Source organism: Dipodomys ordii, unplaced genomic scaffold, assembly GCF_000151885.1.
Source record: "Dipodomys ordii isolate 6190 unplaced genomic scaffold, Dord_2.0 Scaffold36, whole genome shotgun sequence".
Lineage (NCBI taxonomy): Eukaryota > Metazoa > Chordata > Mammalia > Rodentia > Heteromyidae > Dipodomys > Dipodomys ordii.
Window position 1 is genome coordinate 5,312,657 of NW_012267252.1, and position 16,670 is coordinate 5,329,326.

Below are 16,670 nucleotides of genomic sequence, written 5' to 3' on the forward strand. Positions count from 1 at the left end.
AAAAAAAAAAAAAGAATCTCCTGGTTGGGGCTGAGAAGGTGGCTCAGTGGTAGAGTGCTTGCCTTGCATGCATGAGGCCCTGGGTTCGATTCCTTAGCACCACATAAGCAAAAAGAAAAAAAGCCGAAGTGGTGCTGTGGCTCAAGTGGTAGAGCACTAGCCTTGAGCTGAAGAGCTAAGGGACAGTGCCCAGGCCCAGAGTTCAGGCCCCACAACTGGACCCCCACACCCCAAAAAACAAAACAAGAATCTCCTGGTCTTTCCTGCCCCTTTGAACCATGATCCTCAGATCTCAGCCTCCAGATACCTAGGATTACTGGCACCTGGCCCTGAGTCATATTTTAAAAACTGCTGGAGGCTGATGGCTCACACCTATAATTCTAGCTACTCAGGAGGCTGAGATCTGAGGATTGTGATTCAAGGGCAGCCTGGGCAGGAAAGTCAGTGAAACTCTTATCTCCAGAAAACCAGAAGTGGCACTGTGGCTCAAGTGGTAGTGTCCACATTGAGCTGAGGGACAGCGCCTAGGCACAAAACAAAGACCTCCAACTGTGTTGACTAAGGAACACAAATTTTCCAATGCTTCTAGTTAATCCCCCATCTTCTCTCAATGTCAAGGATCAAATAGAGACTACTTACTCATCACTACATCTTTTCTCACTCCATTCATGTTTGATTTGTACCAGGTGGCAAGGGTGTGGATAGCAACGAAATTTGCTTCAAATTCACAATTTGGATTAGTCAGAACCCCTTTTAACCGTGGGATAAGTTCTGTGGATCTTCCTTTGTAGGGGCCGAGAAACAACCTCTTCTGATCATAATCGTTAGCATGAATGTTATCCCAGATTACTGGAGCTCTCTTAATAATCTTAGAAACCTCTTCAATAGACTCCACGGGAATTTCTTTAGAAACAACTTTAGGACCTAGAAATAATGATAATAATGATTACCATTTATTAAAAGTATTACTTACATGGTTAAAACACACAAACAAATATACACACCATATATATATAACTTTCAATTGTTTTTATATACTTCCTAACAATTTCTCCTTTTTACTTTTTGCAATGCAAAGGATCAAAGTCAGGGCTCATGAATACCAAATACATGTGCTAGCACTGAGCTAGCTACATCTCCAGCCACAGTATTTCAACTTTTTTGAGACTGGGTCTCACTGAATGACCCAAACTAACATCAAACTTGAAATCACCTTAGCTTCCCAAGTGATAGGTTACTCTAGCACCACAACCCCTGGGTCATATTAATTTTCACCTTCAGGCAGAGGCTGTGGCTCAAGAGAAGTAAGGGACATGCTTGCGAGAAGGCCTACATTCAATTCAATGTTTGCTAGATCAGTAGTCTTCAAAGTTCCATATATACACCCACCCCACACCAATCTCCAGTCCAGGGGTTGAACTCAGTCAGGCTTGAACTCTGAGCTTCTTTTGCTCAAGGCTAGCACTGTACCAAGTACTTGAGACACAGGGCCGCTTACTGCCTTTTCTGTTTATGTGGTACTGAGGAATTGAACCCAGGGCTTCATGCATGCAAGGCAAGCACTCTACCACCAAGCCACATTGCCAGCCCCCATATAGATTTTTTATTATGTATTAACTGATACACAGTCATTAAAAAATCCTTCACTATTTTTTTCCTTGCTGTGTAGAGAATAGAACCCAGGGCCTTGCTTATGCTAAACAGATACTTAATCACTTAAGACTTTTGTTTAAGCTAGGTACTGGTGGCTCACACCTGTAATCTTAACTGCTCAGTAGGCTGAGATCCTAAGATCCAGGTTCGAAGCCAGCCTGGGCAGGAAAGTCTCTCATCTCCAATTAACCAGCAAAAAGTCAGAAGTGAAAGTGTGCCTTAAGTGGTAGAACTCCAACCTTGAGAAAAAAAGCTACACAAGCTGGGCGCCAGATTACAGATTACACCTGTAATCCTAGCTACTGAGATCTGAGGATTGCAGTTCAAAAGTCCATGAGACTCTTACCTCCAATTAACCACCAGAAAACTGGAAGTGGTGCTGTGGCTCAAGTGGTAAGTGCTAGGCTTGAGCAAAAAAAAAAAAAGCTTAGGGATGATGCGCGCACGCGCGCGCGCGCACATACACATGCGCACACACACACGCACACACACACGTCTTACACTAATGAAGAGTATATACTTTAGAGCCAAAAAAAAAAAAAGCAACTGAATGATAGGGAAGGAGTGACACTAATCAAGATGCATTGTACTCATAAATTTATATGTGGAATTGAAAACTGTACAACTAAAGAATAAATAACTAATTGTATTAGTACTTAACTAAGAAACTGATTTCTCAAGGTCATAAGTAATTAAAGTATTACTATATAAATTTAAAGACTGTAATCCATTGGCAGGGCATCGGTGGCTCATGCCTGTAATCCTAGCTATTCAGGAGGTTGAGATCTGAGGATAGCGGTTCAAACACAGCCTGGGCAGGAAAGTCCGTGAGACTCTTATCTCCAATAAACCTGTAAAAACCGGAAGTGGCGCTGTATCTCAAGCGGTAGAGCACTGGCCTTGAGCTGATAGAGCTGAGGGACAGCGCTCAGGCCCAGAGTTCAAGCCCCTCGAGAGACCAAAAAAAAAAAAAGACTGTAATCCTAGCTATTCAGGAGGCTATGATCTGAGGATTGCAGTTCAAAGCCAGTCCTGGAAGAAAAGTCCATGAGACTTTTACCTCCAATTAACTAGCAAAAAGCCAGAGGTGAAGTTGAACAAAAAAGCTCAGAGAAACTGCCCAGGCAGAGTTCAAGCCCCGGGACCACCACCAAAAAAAAAAAAAATCAAAGACTTACCTGTCCAAAGCACCTCGATTCCAGGTAGAAGCTTTTCACCCACAGTCCTCAAATAAGGAGATTGAGATACATTTGGGTAACAGAATGTGCCACAATATTCTGAATGTAGGAAGAAAAAATATGTCAGTATTGAAATGGTCACAGATTCTGGAATGGGGAAAACATTCTAGTGATTATAATTTCTTTCTGTCCAAATGATAGCCCCATGTTAGAATCTTGTTGAAGGGAATTGATTTAACTAGGCAGTTCACTCTAGCCAGGATGGTGGTACATGCTGTAACCCTAGCACTGTCTACACTCAAGAGGCTAAAGCAAGAGTATCATAAATTTAAAGCCAGCCCACACTACGGAGATTCATCCCAAAAACAAAAGTGATACTATTCCTCTAACAGTAACACAGATCAATTGGTATGATCCTACAAGTCACTGGAAATACAAAGAAAGAGTCTGCATTTTCTACAAAACTAAACTGCATTTTTCATAGAGGCCAAATATAATCAGTCAGCAAAACACATACAAGATTATGACAATGACTATCAAATGATTATAAGTTCTTAACAAAGTTATGACTTACAGTGAATTTCCAGTATCTTTTTTGTTTTTTGTGCTAGTATTGGGGCTTGAACTCAAGGCCTAATGCTCTTGTATGGCTTCTTTTTTTCACTAAAGGCTGGTGCACTAACACTTGAGACACCTCCATTTCCGGCTTTTTGCTGGTTAACTGGAGTTAAGAATCTCATAAACTTTTCTGCCAGAACTGGCTTTTAACAATGATCTTCAAATCTTATCCTCCTGAGTAGCTAGGAATACAGGCCTGAGCTAACAGTGCCTGGCTAATTTCCAGTATCTTACTGAACAATATTTGAGTATTTGTGTTATATGGGAACCACTAAAATAATGTTTACAGCTCACAATACTCTAAAAGACAGACATACACACAAGTTAAAAAATTAGGTCCAAAATTTCTCAGACCCAACTTATCACTTCCCAAACAAGAAATAGTCTGGAAAAAAACTTCTTGGAGGTTGAATTTTCACAAGCAACTAAAAGAGACTAAAACATTTCTAGGAGAAGAAAAACTGGAGGAGGCTGATTACTAAGCTTTCTACACTGACTACTGGCAGAGCAAGTCCAGATGGGAGTGGGAAGAGTGAAAAAGGAACAGATATTCATAGGCAGAAAAAGGGAACAAGTAGGAGGATACAAGAACTCCAAGTTAAAAGCAATATAAATTTGTCTTTTTCCAGTTTTTATTCTGATTAATACTATCTCTCTTTTAATCCGTACAATGTATACGTACTTCCGGTACTAAAATCTAGTTTCCTAGTTCATTGCCACTGATAGGTTCTCAAACTAAATTTTTCCAGTATAACATCATGAGAAATGTCATTTAGAAAGAAGGGCCAAGTGCCAGTGGCTCATGCCTGCAATCCTAGCTAGTCAGGAAGCTGAGATCTGTAGATCATGGTTCAAAACCAGCCTGGGCAGGAAAGTCCATGAGACTCTTATCTCCAATTAACCATCAGAAAACCAGAAGTGGTGCTGTGGCTCAAGTAGCAGAGTGCTCACCTTGAGCTGAAGAGCTCAAAGGACAGCACTCAGGCCCAGAGTTCAAGCCCCAAAAAAAAGAAAAGAAAAAAAAAAGAAAAAGCGTTCCCACTTTTATAGAGCAAGGAGGCCTATATATTAATATATATTAATAGGCCTATATATTAATAAGGCCTATATATAGTTAGGGTCCTTTAGAAATTACATATTTTAGGAGGACTAGCTTAAAAGGCTACTGTATACAATACCTGTAGGACAGAAGAGAAATGTTTCTGGCTCTCCTAAGTACTGATAAATTTCATTGGTGATGGAGACTTGTGCATGAGCAAAAGAACTGAAGACCTCTTTGTCTGCTGCACACATATTATGGTCAATATCATCAAAAAGCAAGGCAAATGACCTGCACCCAAACTGAGATACCTAGGAGCAAAAATAAGAAAACCAAGATGCTTATTAGCTCACTTTGCAACTAAAAAAGGATTTCAAGTATATAACTAATGGTTACAAGTAAAACAAATTTATTTTTCTTATACTATTCAAGCTTGAATTTTCTTTTATTATTAAGTAGTTGTACAAAAAGGTTTCAATTCTGTAAGAATATCTGGCCTATGTAAGACGTTTCAATTCCTAAGAAAATCTGGCCTAGGGCTGGGAAGGTAGCTCAGTGGTAGAGTGTATGCCTTGCAAGCATGAGGCCCTGGGTTCGATTCCTCAGCACCACATAAACAGAAAAAGCCGGAAGTGGCGCTGTGGCTCCAGTGGCAGAGCGCTAGCCTTGAGCAGAAGAGCTGAGGGACAGCGCCCAGACCCAGAGTTCAGGCCCCATGACTGGCAAAAAAAAAAGAAAAAGAAAATCTGGCCTATTTTAAGCGTAATAGCTAGACAAGAGTGCCAGGCACCGGTGGCTCAAGCCTATAATACTAGCTACTTAGGAAGCTGAGATCTGAGGACTGTGGTTCAAAGCCAGCCTGGGCAGGAAAATCCACGAGATTCTCATCTCCAATTAACCACCAAAAAAACAGAAGTGGCACTCAAAGTGGTAGAACACTAGCCTTGAGCTGAAGAGCTTAGCGACAGTGCCCAAGCCCAGAACTCAAGCCCCTCAACCAACCAAAAAATAAAATAAAATAGCTAGACAAGAGTTTTGGGACCCATTTTTCACTTGAACTCGAATGAAAATGAAAATACATCCCTAGGAATGTAGCTCAGTAGCAGAGTTCTGGACAAGCCTGGGTCCTTAGCCCATGTCATGAAATCTCTTGAGAATGGAACCTAGTAATCAACATTCTACCCAAATGCACTAATTCTTAGAGAAACAAAGCAGGAATCTGATTTCCCTTTAATATCATTAGAGCAATTAAGAAAACTTAATTTCAAGTACCCAGTGAGAAAAAAATAATTAAAACAAGTTACCTGGTCCAATTTGCGTTTCAATGTTGATACTTCTTTGGGGTTAGAAAAAGTGATATCCAATCCTGGTGAGATAGCATAGATGAACTCTATTTCATATTCCCGTGCAGCAGAGATGAGTGTCATAAGTTGTTCTGAAGGAGAAATTCATGTTTTAGAAACATAGTATAGAAAGCTAAAAAGAGGGCTAGGAAGGTGGCTCAGTGATAAAGCACTTGTCTTGCATGCATGAGGTCCTGGGTTCGATTCCTTAGCACCACATAAGCAGAAAAAAAAAAAAAAAGCCAGAAGTGGCACTGTGGCTCAAGTGGTAGAGAGCTATTCTTGAGCTGAATAGTTGAGGGACAGCACCCAGGCCCAGAGTTCAGGCCCCATGATCGGACTCCCCGACCAAAAAAAAAAAAAAAACGAAACTAAAAAGAACCTTCACTTCCCAACTGAAGAGACATCTTCCAACTTACAAGGAAAAGTTCTTATTTTTAAATTGTCATATTAAAGGTAACAGGAAGCCAGGCATTGGTGGCTCACACCTGCCATCCTAGCTACTCAGGAGGCTGAAATCTGAGGATCACAGTTCAAAGCCAGCCCAGGCAGGACAGTGAGACTCTTTATCTCCAGAAAACCAGAAGTGGCACTGTGGCTCAAGTGGTAAAGTATCTGCCTTGAGCTGAGGAGCTCAGGGACAGAGCCCAGGCCCAGAGTTCAAGCCCCATGACCAACCAAAAAAAAAAAAAAAGGCAACTGGACATGTAAAATGGCATAAAGTGCTATATCTTACAGAAAAAGAAGGTTCATACTTAATTTGGAAATAAAATGGTCCCTCTGAGCAAGGGTGGCTCAAGTCTATAATCCTAACTATTCAGGAGGCTGAGATCTGAGGATGGAGGTTCAAAGACAACCTAAGCAGGAAAGTGCATGAGACTCTTATATCCAATTAACCAGCAAAAAGTCCAAAGTGGAGGTATGGCTCAAGTGGCAGAGTGCCCGCCTTGAGCAAAAAGCCATGTGAGATCATAAAACCCAAGTTCAAGTATACACACACACACACACACACACACACACACACACACACACACGAGAAAGACAGTAAAAGGCCTTTCTCACTTCTAAATAATTTATCCATTTTGGAAAACAAGCTAAAAATAAACTATTTTATTTTCAGAAATATTGATTGCCAATTATCTTACTCAACATAAACCATTTCTATTTTCTACATCATTTGAAAGATAAATGCTATTTTCTGTTTTGGTTTAGGGGAGATGAGCTATCTCTAAACAACTAATTAATACCTGAATAAATCTATATATACAACTATTTTATGAATATATTTATAATCACACACACAGGCAAGAGGGTCTCACTGTATAGTTCAGCCTGGTTTAGAACCTGAAATCCTATTTGCCTCAGCTTCCCAAATACTAGGATAATAGGCATGTACTACCACAGCTAGCTCGACTACTTTATAATCTGAAACAGAGCAAATGCTTTCTTAAAGACTACAAGATCAGAGCTGGGAAGGTGGCTCAGTGGTAGAGTGCTTGCCTTGCATGCATGAGGCCCTCCACACTACATTAGCAGAAAAAGCCAGAAGTGGTGCTGAGGCTCAAGTGGTAGAGCGCTAGCCTTGAGCTGAAGAGCTGAGGGACAGTGCCCAGGCCCAGAGCTCAGGTCCCACGACCAACAAAAAAATAAAAAAATAAATTAAAAAATAAAAAATAAGATTACAAGATGGCCTTTCAACTGGGCACCAGCGGCTCATGCCTGTGATCCTAGCTACTCAGGAGGCTGAGATCTAAGCCAGCCTGGGCAGGAAAGTCCATGATAATGATAGCCATCTCCAATCATACACCAAAAAAGCCAGAAATGGAGCTATGGCTCAAGTGTTAAGAGTACCAGCCTTGAGTGAAAACCTCAAGGACAGTGCCCAGGCCCTGAGTTCAAGGCCCAGGACTGGCACAAACCACAACAAAAACACAGAAAGACAGCTTTAACAATTCTAACTCTACAAACCTGTATCTAAAGGAAAAAAAATCATACAGAGTTTAAGCCTTTAAAATGTGGTAAGGCTGGGTGCCAGTGGCTCATGCCTGTAATCCTAGCTACTCAGGAGGCTGAGATCTGAGGATCGCAGTTCAAAGCCAGCCCAGGCAGGAAAGACCATGAGACTCCTATCTCCAATAAAGCATTGGAAAACTGGAAGTGGCGCTGTGGCTCAAGTGGTAGAGAGCTCGCCTTGAGCTGAAGAGCTGAGGGACAAAGCCCAGGCCCAGAGTTCAAGCCCCACAACGGACAAAAAAAAAAATCTGAGGATCATGGTTCAAAGCCAGCCAAGGCAAGAAAGACTGTGAGACTCCTATCTCCAATAAAACCACTAGAAACTGTAAGTGGCGCTTTGGCTCAAGTGGTAGAGCGCTTGCCTTGAGCTGAAGAGCTGAGGGACAGAGCCCAGGCCCAGAGTTCAGGCCCCATGACCGACAATAAATTAAATAAATAAATAAATGTGATAAGACAATTATCCTAAATAAATTTAAACACTAGTACAATATTACATCTTGACTATATATATTGATTCTCACATGAAAATTTAACACTAGCACCATCACAAAGTTAAAGGCTCACTTAAACAAAGTAGTAAACAACACTAGAGAGATACTTTAATTGTTTCTTCACAATTTAAGAAAACATCCTGCTTCAGAGCCTTCCCTGGGCTCTGTAACCAAGTGGCTTCTTAGCTACATGTGTGTGCTACTTAATTCTAAGTTGGAAACATCTGCCCATTAACTAAGTCCCCCCCCCCAAAGGAAAACAGCTGTGTGATTTACAAAGCAGTTCTGTGGCTTTAGCTTTACTACAAACTTTATGTAACTAACTCAACACAGTAATACTCATATCAAGGACTGTTTTAATATAGCCCACCACTTACAGGATCATTAAGTGATCAAGGCTAAGCCAAACTAGACCCTGAAACAAGAGCAATAATCAGTAGTACTTAGTCTTTATTTAAAATTTAGAATAATTTTTGGTATTTATTTTGGTTTTCAAAAAATATTATATAAGACATTACTACTCATCTTTATTACTGATATTTTGGAGTCTTATACTCAAGGCAGGTGCCTCACTTACTCTTCTTGAGGCCTTAACTTGAGGCCTTAACCCTTTTCCCAGTGGTCTGCTGGCTTCAGACCACTGGCAGTAGTAAAGGGTATAATCCATGGCGAGAACAGATAGTCAGCTAACATACCCATGAATCATTTAATAGCCATGACTGACCTTGTTAGTGCCATTCTTTAACTCTATATTAGCTCACATAAGCTAAGCAGTTTCTAGATAAAAGGGAACTACCAAGCTGGGCGCTGGTGGCTCATGCCTGTAATCCTAGCTACTCAGGAGGCTGAGATCTGAGGATCGCGGTTCAAAGCCAGCCCGGGCAGGAGAGATCGTGAGACTCCTATCTCCAATAAAACCCCAGAAAACCGGAAGTGGCGCTGTAGCTCAAGTGGTAGAGCCCTCGCCTTGAGCTGAAGAGCTGAGGGACAGCGCCCAGGCCCAGAGTTCAAGCCCCACGGCCGACCAAAAAAAAAAAAAGGGAACTACCAGCTAGGTGCTGGTGGTTAATGCCTGTAATCCTAATCAAGTCAGGAGACTGAGATCTGATCATCAAAGTTCAAAGCCAGCCTGGGCAGGAAAGCCTGTGGGACTGTTATCTCCAATTAACCACTAAAAAACCAGAAGGGGAAGTGTGGCTCAAAGTGGTAGAGCGCTAGCTTTGAATGAAAAGAGCTCAGGGACAGCACTCAGGCCCTGGTTAAAGCTCCATGACTAACAAAAAAAAAAAGAGAGAGAGAGAGAGAGAGAGAGAAAGAAACTACCTATAAAGTAATTTAAATGGTTAGTGAAATTCTAGTTTAATATTTCAAAATATTTTTCCACATATTATAAATTTTTAGATTAAAAAGAAAAAGATTACCAGCTTCCTCCACTGAATACATTTCTCGCCAAAACATTCTGTGTTTGTAGTCATCTTTTGGGGCATACAAGTATGTATTTAATTCCCATTTCTGGAGTCTGAAGGAAAAAGACAATTATAAATGTATAAACAGGCCACATTTATAGGCAAATTTTTTTCCTCTTCTCAGAGCACTGCCATGTCATACAAAGCTAGTAATATTCTTTGACAGTAGTTTTAAACTTTATTAATCAGTGGATTCTTTAAAAATTAACTATCACAAGACATGTCAACATCGCAAATACAACTAACTGGGTAAAACAGCAAAGTGAGACTCCTCTCTATCTTTCCCAGGAAAAGCTTGAAAACCTAGGATAGGTAAAGATGTAAAGGAGCAAAGGAAAAGAACTTCTGCTAGTTCTACTAGAACTATTCAATATCGGTAATTTGTCAAACAAAAGGAAATATTAAAATGTTTAATATATTCTTTATAATTACTATAAAAATTTACCTTCTAAAAAGTTCTTTTCTCTGTTCCATAACCCAAGGTCTTCCATAAAATCCTAGATTTAAAGTAAGAATGAAGTTATTTTAAAGTTTCAAAATGTAGCAAGCTTTACTGAGAAAAACAGGTTACAAAACATAAAATGTGTACCAAAGGCAGGGTGCTGGTGGCTCACACCTGTAATCCTAGCTACTCAGGAGGCTGAGATCTGAGGATCACGGTTCAAAGCCAGCCCAGGCAGGAAAGTCCATAAGACTCTTATCTCCAATAAACCACCAGAAAACTGGAAGTAGTGCTGTAGCTCAAGTGATAGAGCACTAGTCTTGAGCTGAAGAGCTCAGGGACAGTCAGGCCCAGAGTTCAAGCCCCATGACCGGCACTCCCTCCCCCCCATAAAAGGGCACCAAAATATGAAGTTCTTAGTAAAACAATAGATTTATCTTCGGGCCATGGTACTGGAAAGTAAATGTTATTTTTCTACCATAATAGTTATTATGTGATAGTTCTTTAAAAGCTGCTAAGTCATTCTGGGTGCTGGTGGACTCACACCTGTACTTCTAGCTATTCAGGAGGATGAGCCCACTGGGCAAGACTCTTATCTCCAATTAACCACCAAAAAGCTGGAAGTAGAGCTGTGGTTCAAGTGGTAGAGTGCTAGCCTTGAGCAAATTCCTAGACCCTGAGTTCAAGACCCAAGACAAGTAAAAGTAAATAAATAATTCTCAATATGGTAACATTATATAGATCTTTAGCTTTTCTGCAAGCATTTTAGCATTCTCTCTTTCTCTCTCTTTTTTCTCTTGGTGTCAGTTCTAGGGCTTGAGTTCAGGGCCTGGGCACAGTCCTTGAGCTTTTTTACTCAAGACTAGTGCTCTACCATTTGAGCCACAGCTCTATTTCTGGCTTTTTTGGGTAGTTAGAAGTCTTATGGACTATCCTGCCTGGGATGGCTTTGAACCATGATCCTCAGATCTCAGCCTCCTGAGTAGCTAAGGTCACAGGTGTGAGCCACTGGTGCCCACCTGCAGCATCATGCTAAAGGAATAAACATTAAACAGTCATTTAGCAGTGCTCAGATATCTTTTTTCTTTTCTAAGTTGGATTTTAAATGTCTGAGATGAACATTTTAATCTTCAGAAACCCTCTCTCAGAGTCAGACTTAATGGTTTTGGTTGACTGACACTATAAAGAGGAAGTAGGCTGCTAACGCATGAGTTAAAAACAACAAAAGTTGTTGGCTTATTCTTCATTCTTATTCCTCATTTTTAGGAATGGTGCCAACCAAGAAGTATTAAATAAATACTTCACTCAGGCGGCTTAGCTACCTATCATACAAAAGAGTTGAGAATGATTCTTTTAACATGCTTCTAACACGAAGACTCTCCTCTTTTTTTTTTTTTTTTTGGTCCGGTTGTGGGGCCTGAACTCTGGGCCTGGGTGCTGTCCCTCAGCTCTTCAGCTCAAGGCTAGCGATCTACCACTTGAGCCACAGCGCCACTTCCGGCTTTTTTCTTTTTGCTTATGTGGTGCTGAGGAATCGAACCCAGGGCCTCAGGCATGCAAGGCAAGCGCCCTACCACTGAGCCAACTTCCCAGCCCGAAGACTCTCCTCTTAATATTAAAAAACAAACAAACACAAAACTTGGGGCTGGGAATGTGACTTAGTGGTAGAGTGCTTGCCTAGCATGCATGAAGCCCTGGGTTCAATTTCTCAGTACCACATAAACAGAAACAGCTGGAAGTGGTGCTGTTACTCAGGTGGTAGAGTGCTAGGCTTTGAGCAAAAGCAGCTCAGGGACAGTGCAAGCCCCAGGACTGGCAAAAAAAACTTAAAGTACCAAGTGTTTTTAATTACTTAAAATATAATGAACTAGCTGGGAGCCAGTGGCTCACACCTTTAATTCTAGTACTCAAGAGGCTGAGATCTGAGGATCATGGTTCAAAGACAGCCCAGGCAGGAAAATCCGTGAGACTCTTATCTCCAATAAACCTAGGAAACTGGAAGTGGTGCTGTGGCTCAAGCAGTAGAACACTGGCCTTGAGCTAAGAGCACAGAGACAGTGCCCAGGCCCAGAGTTCAAAGCCCCACGACCGACCAAAAAAAAAAGATATAATGAACTGCCAAGTTTCTTTAGAATCTCTGCAGTCTAGCACTGAAATCCGTTTTTTTTTTTTTTTGCTTTTGTCTTTGTTTTTCCTGGAGAAGCTAGGTGAGTCTCAAACTCCACCCTCAGCCTCCCAGCGCTGATATTCCAAGCAAGGGTCATACCTGTTAGCCCTAAAATTTCTACATCCTCAGTAGTGCTTCACTACCCTTCCCCAAAGATTTTTGGCAATAAAATATTCCTTTTTAAAAATCTATCTCCTGGGGCTGGAAAGGGGGCTTAGGGGTCCAGTGCTTGCCTAGCATGCATGAAGTCCTGAGTTCAGTTTCCCAGTCAACACATCAGCAGAAAAAGGCAGAAGTGGTGCTGTGGCTCAAGTGGTAGAGTTCTAACCTTGAGCAAAAGAAGCTCAGGGACAGTGCCCAGGGCCTGAGTTCAGGCCCCAGGACTAGCAAAAAAAAAAAAAAAACTATTTCCCCTCTAACAAGCTCAATAAATACCTCGACATAGTCACACAAAGCAATCATATTTTCATGAATACTGACTCCAAGAAGATAATGAGTTGGAGTACGGTCTACATAGCAAGCTGTATCTCAAAAAAAAAAAAAAAAAAAGACTCCAGTAGCAATTTCTGTAATATGGTGATTTCACTTAACTGTTTCATGCCTTACTGTAGCTGCAAAGTAGTGTGTATGTTCTCTCCTACAGTAACACTCTCTCAAATATCACAAGCAGCACCCATCTTTCCAAATAATATATAGGAACAGCACTGGAAAAAACTGATGCTCTCAATCTGGATAGGCAACCCTGCGAGGCACTGGTGGCTCCTGTAATCCTTGCTACTCAGGAGGCAGAGATCTGAGAATATTGATTCAAAACCAACTAGGGCAGGAAAGTCTATGAAACTCATCGCCAATTAACCAACAGAAAACAGGAAGTGGAGCTGTGGCTCAAAGAGGCAGAGCCCTAGCCTTGAGCAAAAAAGCTCAGGGACAAGGCCCAGACATGGAGTTCAAGCCGCAGGACTGACTTAAAATGAAAAAAAAAAAAAGGCAACCCCTTCCTCCTCCACCATCTCCCTCCTAGACCAGGCAGTAAAGTCCAAGAGATTCTTATCTCCAATTAACTACCAGAAAACTGGAAGTGGCTCAGTGGCTCAAAGTGGTAAAGCGCCTAGAGCAAAACAGCTCAAGGGCAGTGCCCAGGCCCAGAGTTCAGACCCCCTGACTGACTAAAAAACAAAACAAAACAAAAAAAGATTTTATTGTCCTCCTGCTAAAAGGAAAGTATGTAAGGCGGACAACTCTAGGAATCGTGGCTCAGCCAAAATACTTCAGAAAATTCAAATATATATTGTACTCAAGAGCAACAGTGTTTCCACTGAATTTTTTCAGGGCAGAATACCCATCCCTATGGTATTCTGGCCATTTTCTCTATCAAAACGTCCATTCCTTTTAACTGTAAATGAAAAGAAGCCAAAGAGGGGGGGAAAAATTAAGTTGTCTTCTGCAATCACAAAACTCCAAGTCCATTTCACATACGGTTTGAGATGATTATATTCAAACTTCATTTCCTGGGGGGCAAAGAACAGTTGTTTGGAAAGAGTGAAATATTCGAGGCTGCAAATGAATCTTCAAAGGCATGAGGGATCTGTTGAAGGGTAATCCCTTTTATATTTATATATACATACATATATATACATAAACACAGTGTATATAAATATATAGTGAAAGACAGAAACAGAGGGGTTTGCTGGCGAGCAAAACCATCTAGTAGGAAGGAATTTGTAGCACTAAACCGACCAGCGCTCTCTCTTCATGAATACAAACACATCTGTGTGGGCTGATTTTATCTGTGTGGGGACAAAAGCACTCTACACATTTTTTTTCCACTGCAACGCAGGCAATCCTAAAACATAAAATCCAGGGTACACGAAGAACTCGGAGTCTAAGGCTACCACGGCCTCCCTTCCCAGGCCGCCTGGCTCCAAGCCCAAGGCGGGTGGGGTCAGGCTCGTCCGTCTAAGGACGTGAAGAGCGGAAACTCGACCACTGGCTCTCCTCCCCGCCCCGTTCAGGCTCAAGGGGGCAAAAGCCTTGTGGGAGCCCCCACCAAGTACCAGCGCCATGTCCCTCCCGAGGACAGATCGTCGGTATGGAGGCGGGGTGGGCAGGGGCGCTCACCTTCCACCACGCCGCACAGGAACCTCCGCGCCCCCCCTGCCGCCCGGGCCGCGGCAGCTCCTCCGGCTCCGGTTGGGTTGTCTTCCCCCGGGGCCGGAGCTGCCGGAGGCTCCAACGATGTCCCCGAGGAGGCGGCCGGGTTGGAACCGAGCTCGCCCTCCCGCTCCTCCAGCGCCGCCTGGCTCTCCTTCTGCACCATCCTCCTGCCACCGGCCGCCGCCACCTCTGCGGGTCCTCTACGGCCCCCGTCCGCGGTCGGGTCTCAGACCTGGAGCCCCGGAGAGGACTCTGGCTCCCGGCGCGCGCCCCTCCGGCTCCTCCCCCTCCCGCGGCCCTGCCTCCTCCCTCACCGCAGGGGCCCGGATGCCCGGATGCGAAGGGCGGCGGCCCCCGGCTGGAGCCCTTTGTCAGCCGCTGCTTCAGCCTAAATTGGGGGGCCAGGAGCCTAACAGGAGAGAGCGAAGCCGGAATCACACGCAAGAAGCTGACGGTCAAAGCTCCTTCTTCCTCTCTTGGCACGCTGCCGCCCTCCAAATAACCTCAGTTCTCCAGTCTTTACCCTCGCGAAGCCCCTAAGTCTCCTCTGCTTCAGCCCCTACCGCCCGCTTCCTGTTTATCCGCACTGCGCCTGCGCCGCAGACCGGCTCAGACCGGTCCTCAGCCCGACTTCTCCGCCTGCTTTGGGACCAGTCTATAATGCTTGATAGATAGGGGGAACTGCCAGGAAAGGATCCGTGGAAGGCGGAGGTAATGAAGGCAATGGAATGTACCATTCACATTTGCCACCCTCCGGAACGAGCCTGGCATCTTGGGACGGACCATTACCTGACCCGAAGAAGGGGGGTATGGGAGGAGGCTGCAGCAGCTTGGGGCCATTGGGAGAAGGGGGTAGGGAGGAGGGTTTGAAAAGGAGAGGCTTTTTTTTTCCTCTCTCATTGCGCAGGCGCGGAAACGCAGCCTTTAGCTCTTAAAGAGATAGGAACTGACCTATTTTCCTTGGAGGTTCTTCTAATAGTTTGGCTCATTACATCTGCTTGGCTCAGAAGAATGGTTCTGTGACGATACCATTCCAAGAAACTCAGCTCACCCCTCTTCCTTGAATCATTTGCCCCTACCCTTCTTTGGGGTTACTACCCCCATTTAAAAATGCAATCGTTTGTTCATTAGTTCTCTCTGCGAATACTGGATCTGGATTTTGGGGCCACTGTGACCTCATAGTATGCTAGTAGGAGATAAGCAAGTACTCGCAGAATTCCTGCGTGGTGTTTTGGGAGCCAGAGGAGGTAATAACTCCTTTGGCTGCAGCACACTTTCACTTTTGAGCTAGACTATAAAGGATGGGAAATTGGCCAGATTGCCTAGGGCAAACAGGAAAGCAGCACCCCCAGCAAGTGGTGAGGAGTGGTCACAAGCCTAGCTCAGTTCGTTCTTGATGGTTATTTAGAAATGAGTCTCAGGTTTGTCTGCTGGGGCTGGCTTCAAACGTCTGTATGTCACTGGACAGAGGTGAGGTTTAATGATGTAGAAACTCTTCACTTAGGGTGATTTCGATCACACAATAAGAATTTCTGGACAAGTCACGATAGTAAGAAAACTTTGCAGAGCTTCATTGAGAAAGTAAGTAAGCAAGTAAACAGACATGCATGCAGATAAACGGAAGGGCAGGAGCACACTCTAACAAAGTGTGGGTGCTCTCATAGGGAGATAGACACAGCTACTTAGGCTGTTGGGGTATTTATATGGTAAAGGTAAGGGATCTGGCTTCAAAGTTATGTAAAGATAGGTGCTTTGTCTTTAATCACATCTGGTGTTATTGAGGTTTCCAGGTAAGAATGCAATCTGCCATAAAACAGATCCTGATCCTTGAAATAAGGAGGTCCCTGCTATATGCATTTTGGGGCAGGTGGCTTAAGTTTGGGGAAGCATTTTTCTTAGGAAGACATACATCCTGTCAGACATGTTAATTCCTGAGGTGAGGAATGTGTCCCTCAGGAAGGAATGCATCCTGTTCTCTCTCTTTGAAGCAAAGATGGCCTTTCTTTATTTCTAAATACAGTATTTTGAGTTGCCTTCACCAGGCCTCAGTTTCCTTAAGTTATCCTGTTTTATTTTCCTCTAAATGACCTTATTCCCTTGATTAAG

The 16,670-nt window shown here is 43.1% G+C and overlaps 1 protein-coding gene across 1 annotated transcript in view; it reads right to left on the bottom strand.

Moving 5' to 3' along the window:
* Mgea5 (meningioma expressed antigen 5 (hyaluronidase)) overlaps nucleotides 1–15,170 on the bottom strand; it is a 36,837-nt gene extending 21,667 nt beyond the window's left edge. Inside the window, exons 1-7 of the mRNA XM_013017723.1 lie at nucleotides 14,529–15,170; nucleotides 10,247–10,298; nucleotides 9,757–9,854; nucleotides 5,793–5,923; nucleotides 4,628–4,799; nucleotides 2,832–2,930; nucleotides 640–924 (exon numbers count right to left, since the gene is read on the bottom strand). Coding sequence (XP_012873177.1) covers nucleotides 640–924; nucleotides 2,832–2,930; nucleotides 4,628–4,799; nucleotides 5,793–5,923; nucleotides 9,757–9,854; nucleotides 10,247–10,298; nucleotides 14,529–14,727 — 1,036 coding nt within the window. The 5' untranslated portion in view covers nucleotides 14,728–15,170. The remainder of the gene's footprint in view (nucleotides 1–639; nucleotides 925–2,831; nucleotides 2,931–4,627; nucleotides 4,800–5,792; nucleotides 5,924–9,756; nucleotides 9,855–10,246; nucleotides 10,299–14,528) is intronic.
* Nucleotides 15,171–16,670: the final 1,500 nt, after the last annotated feature.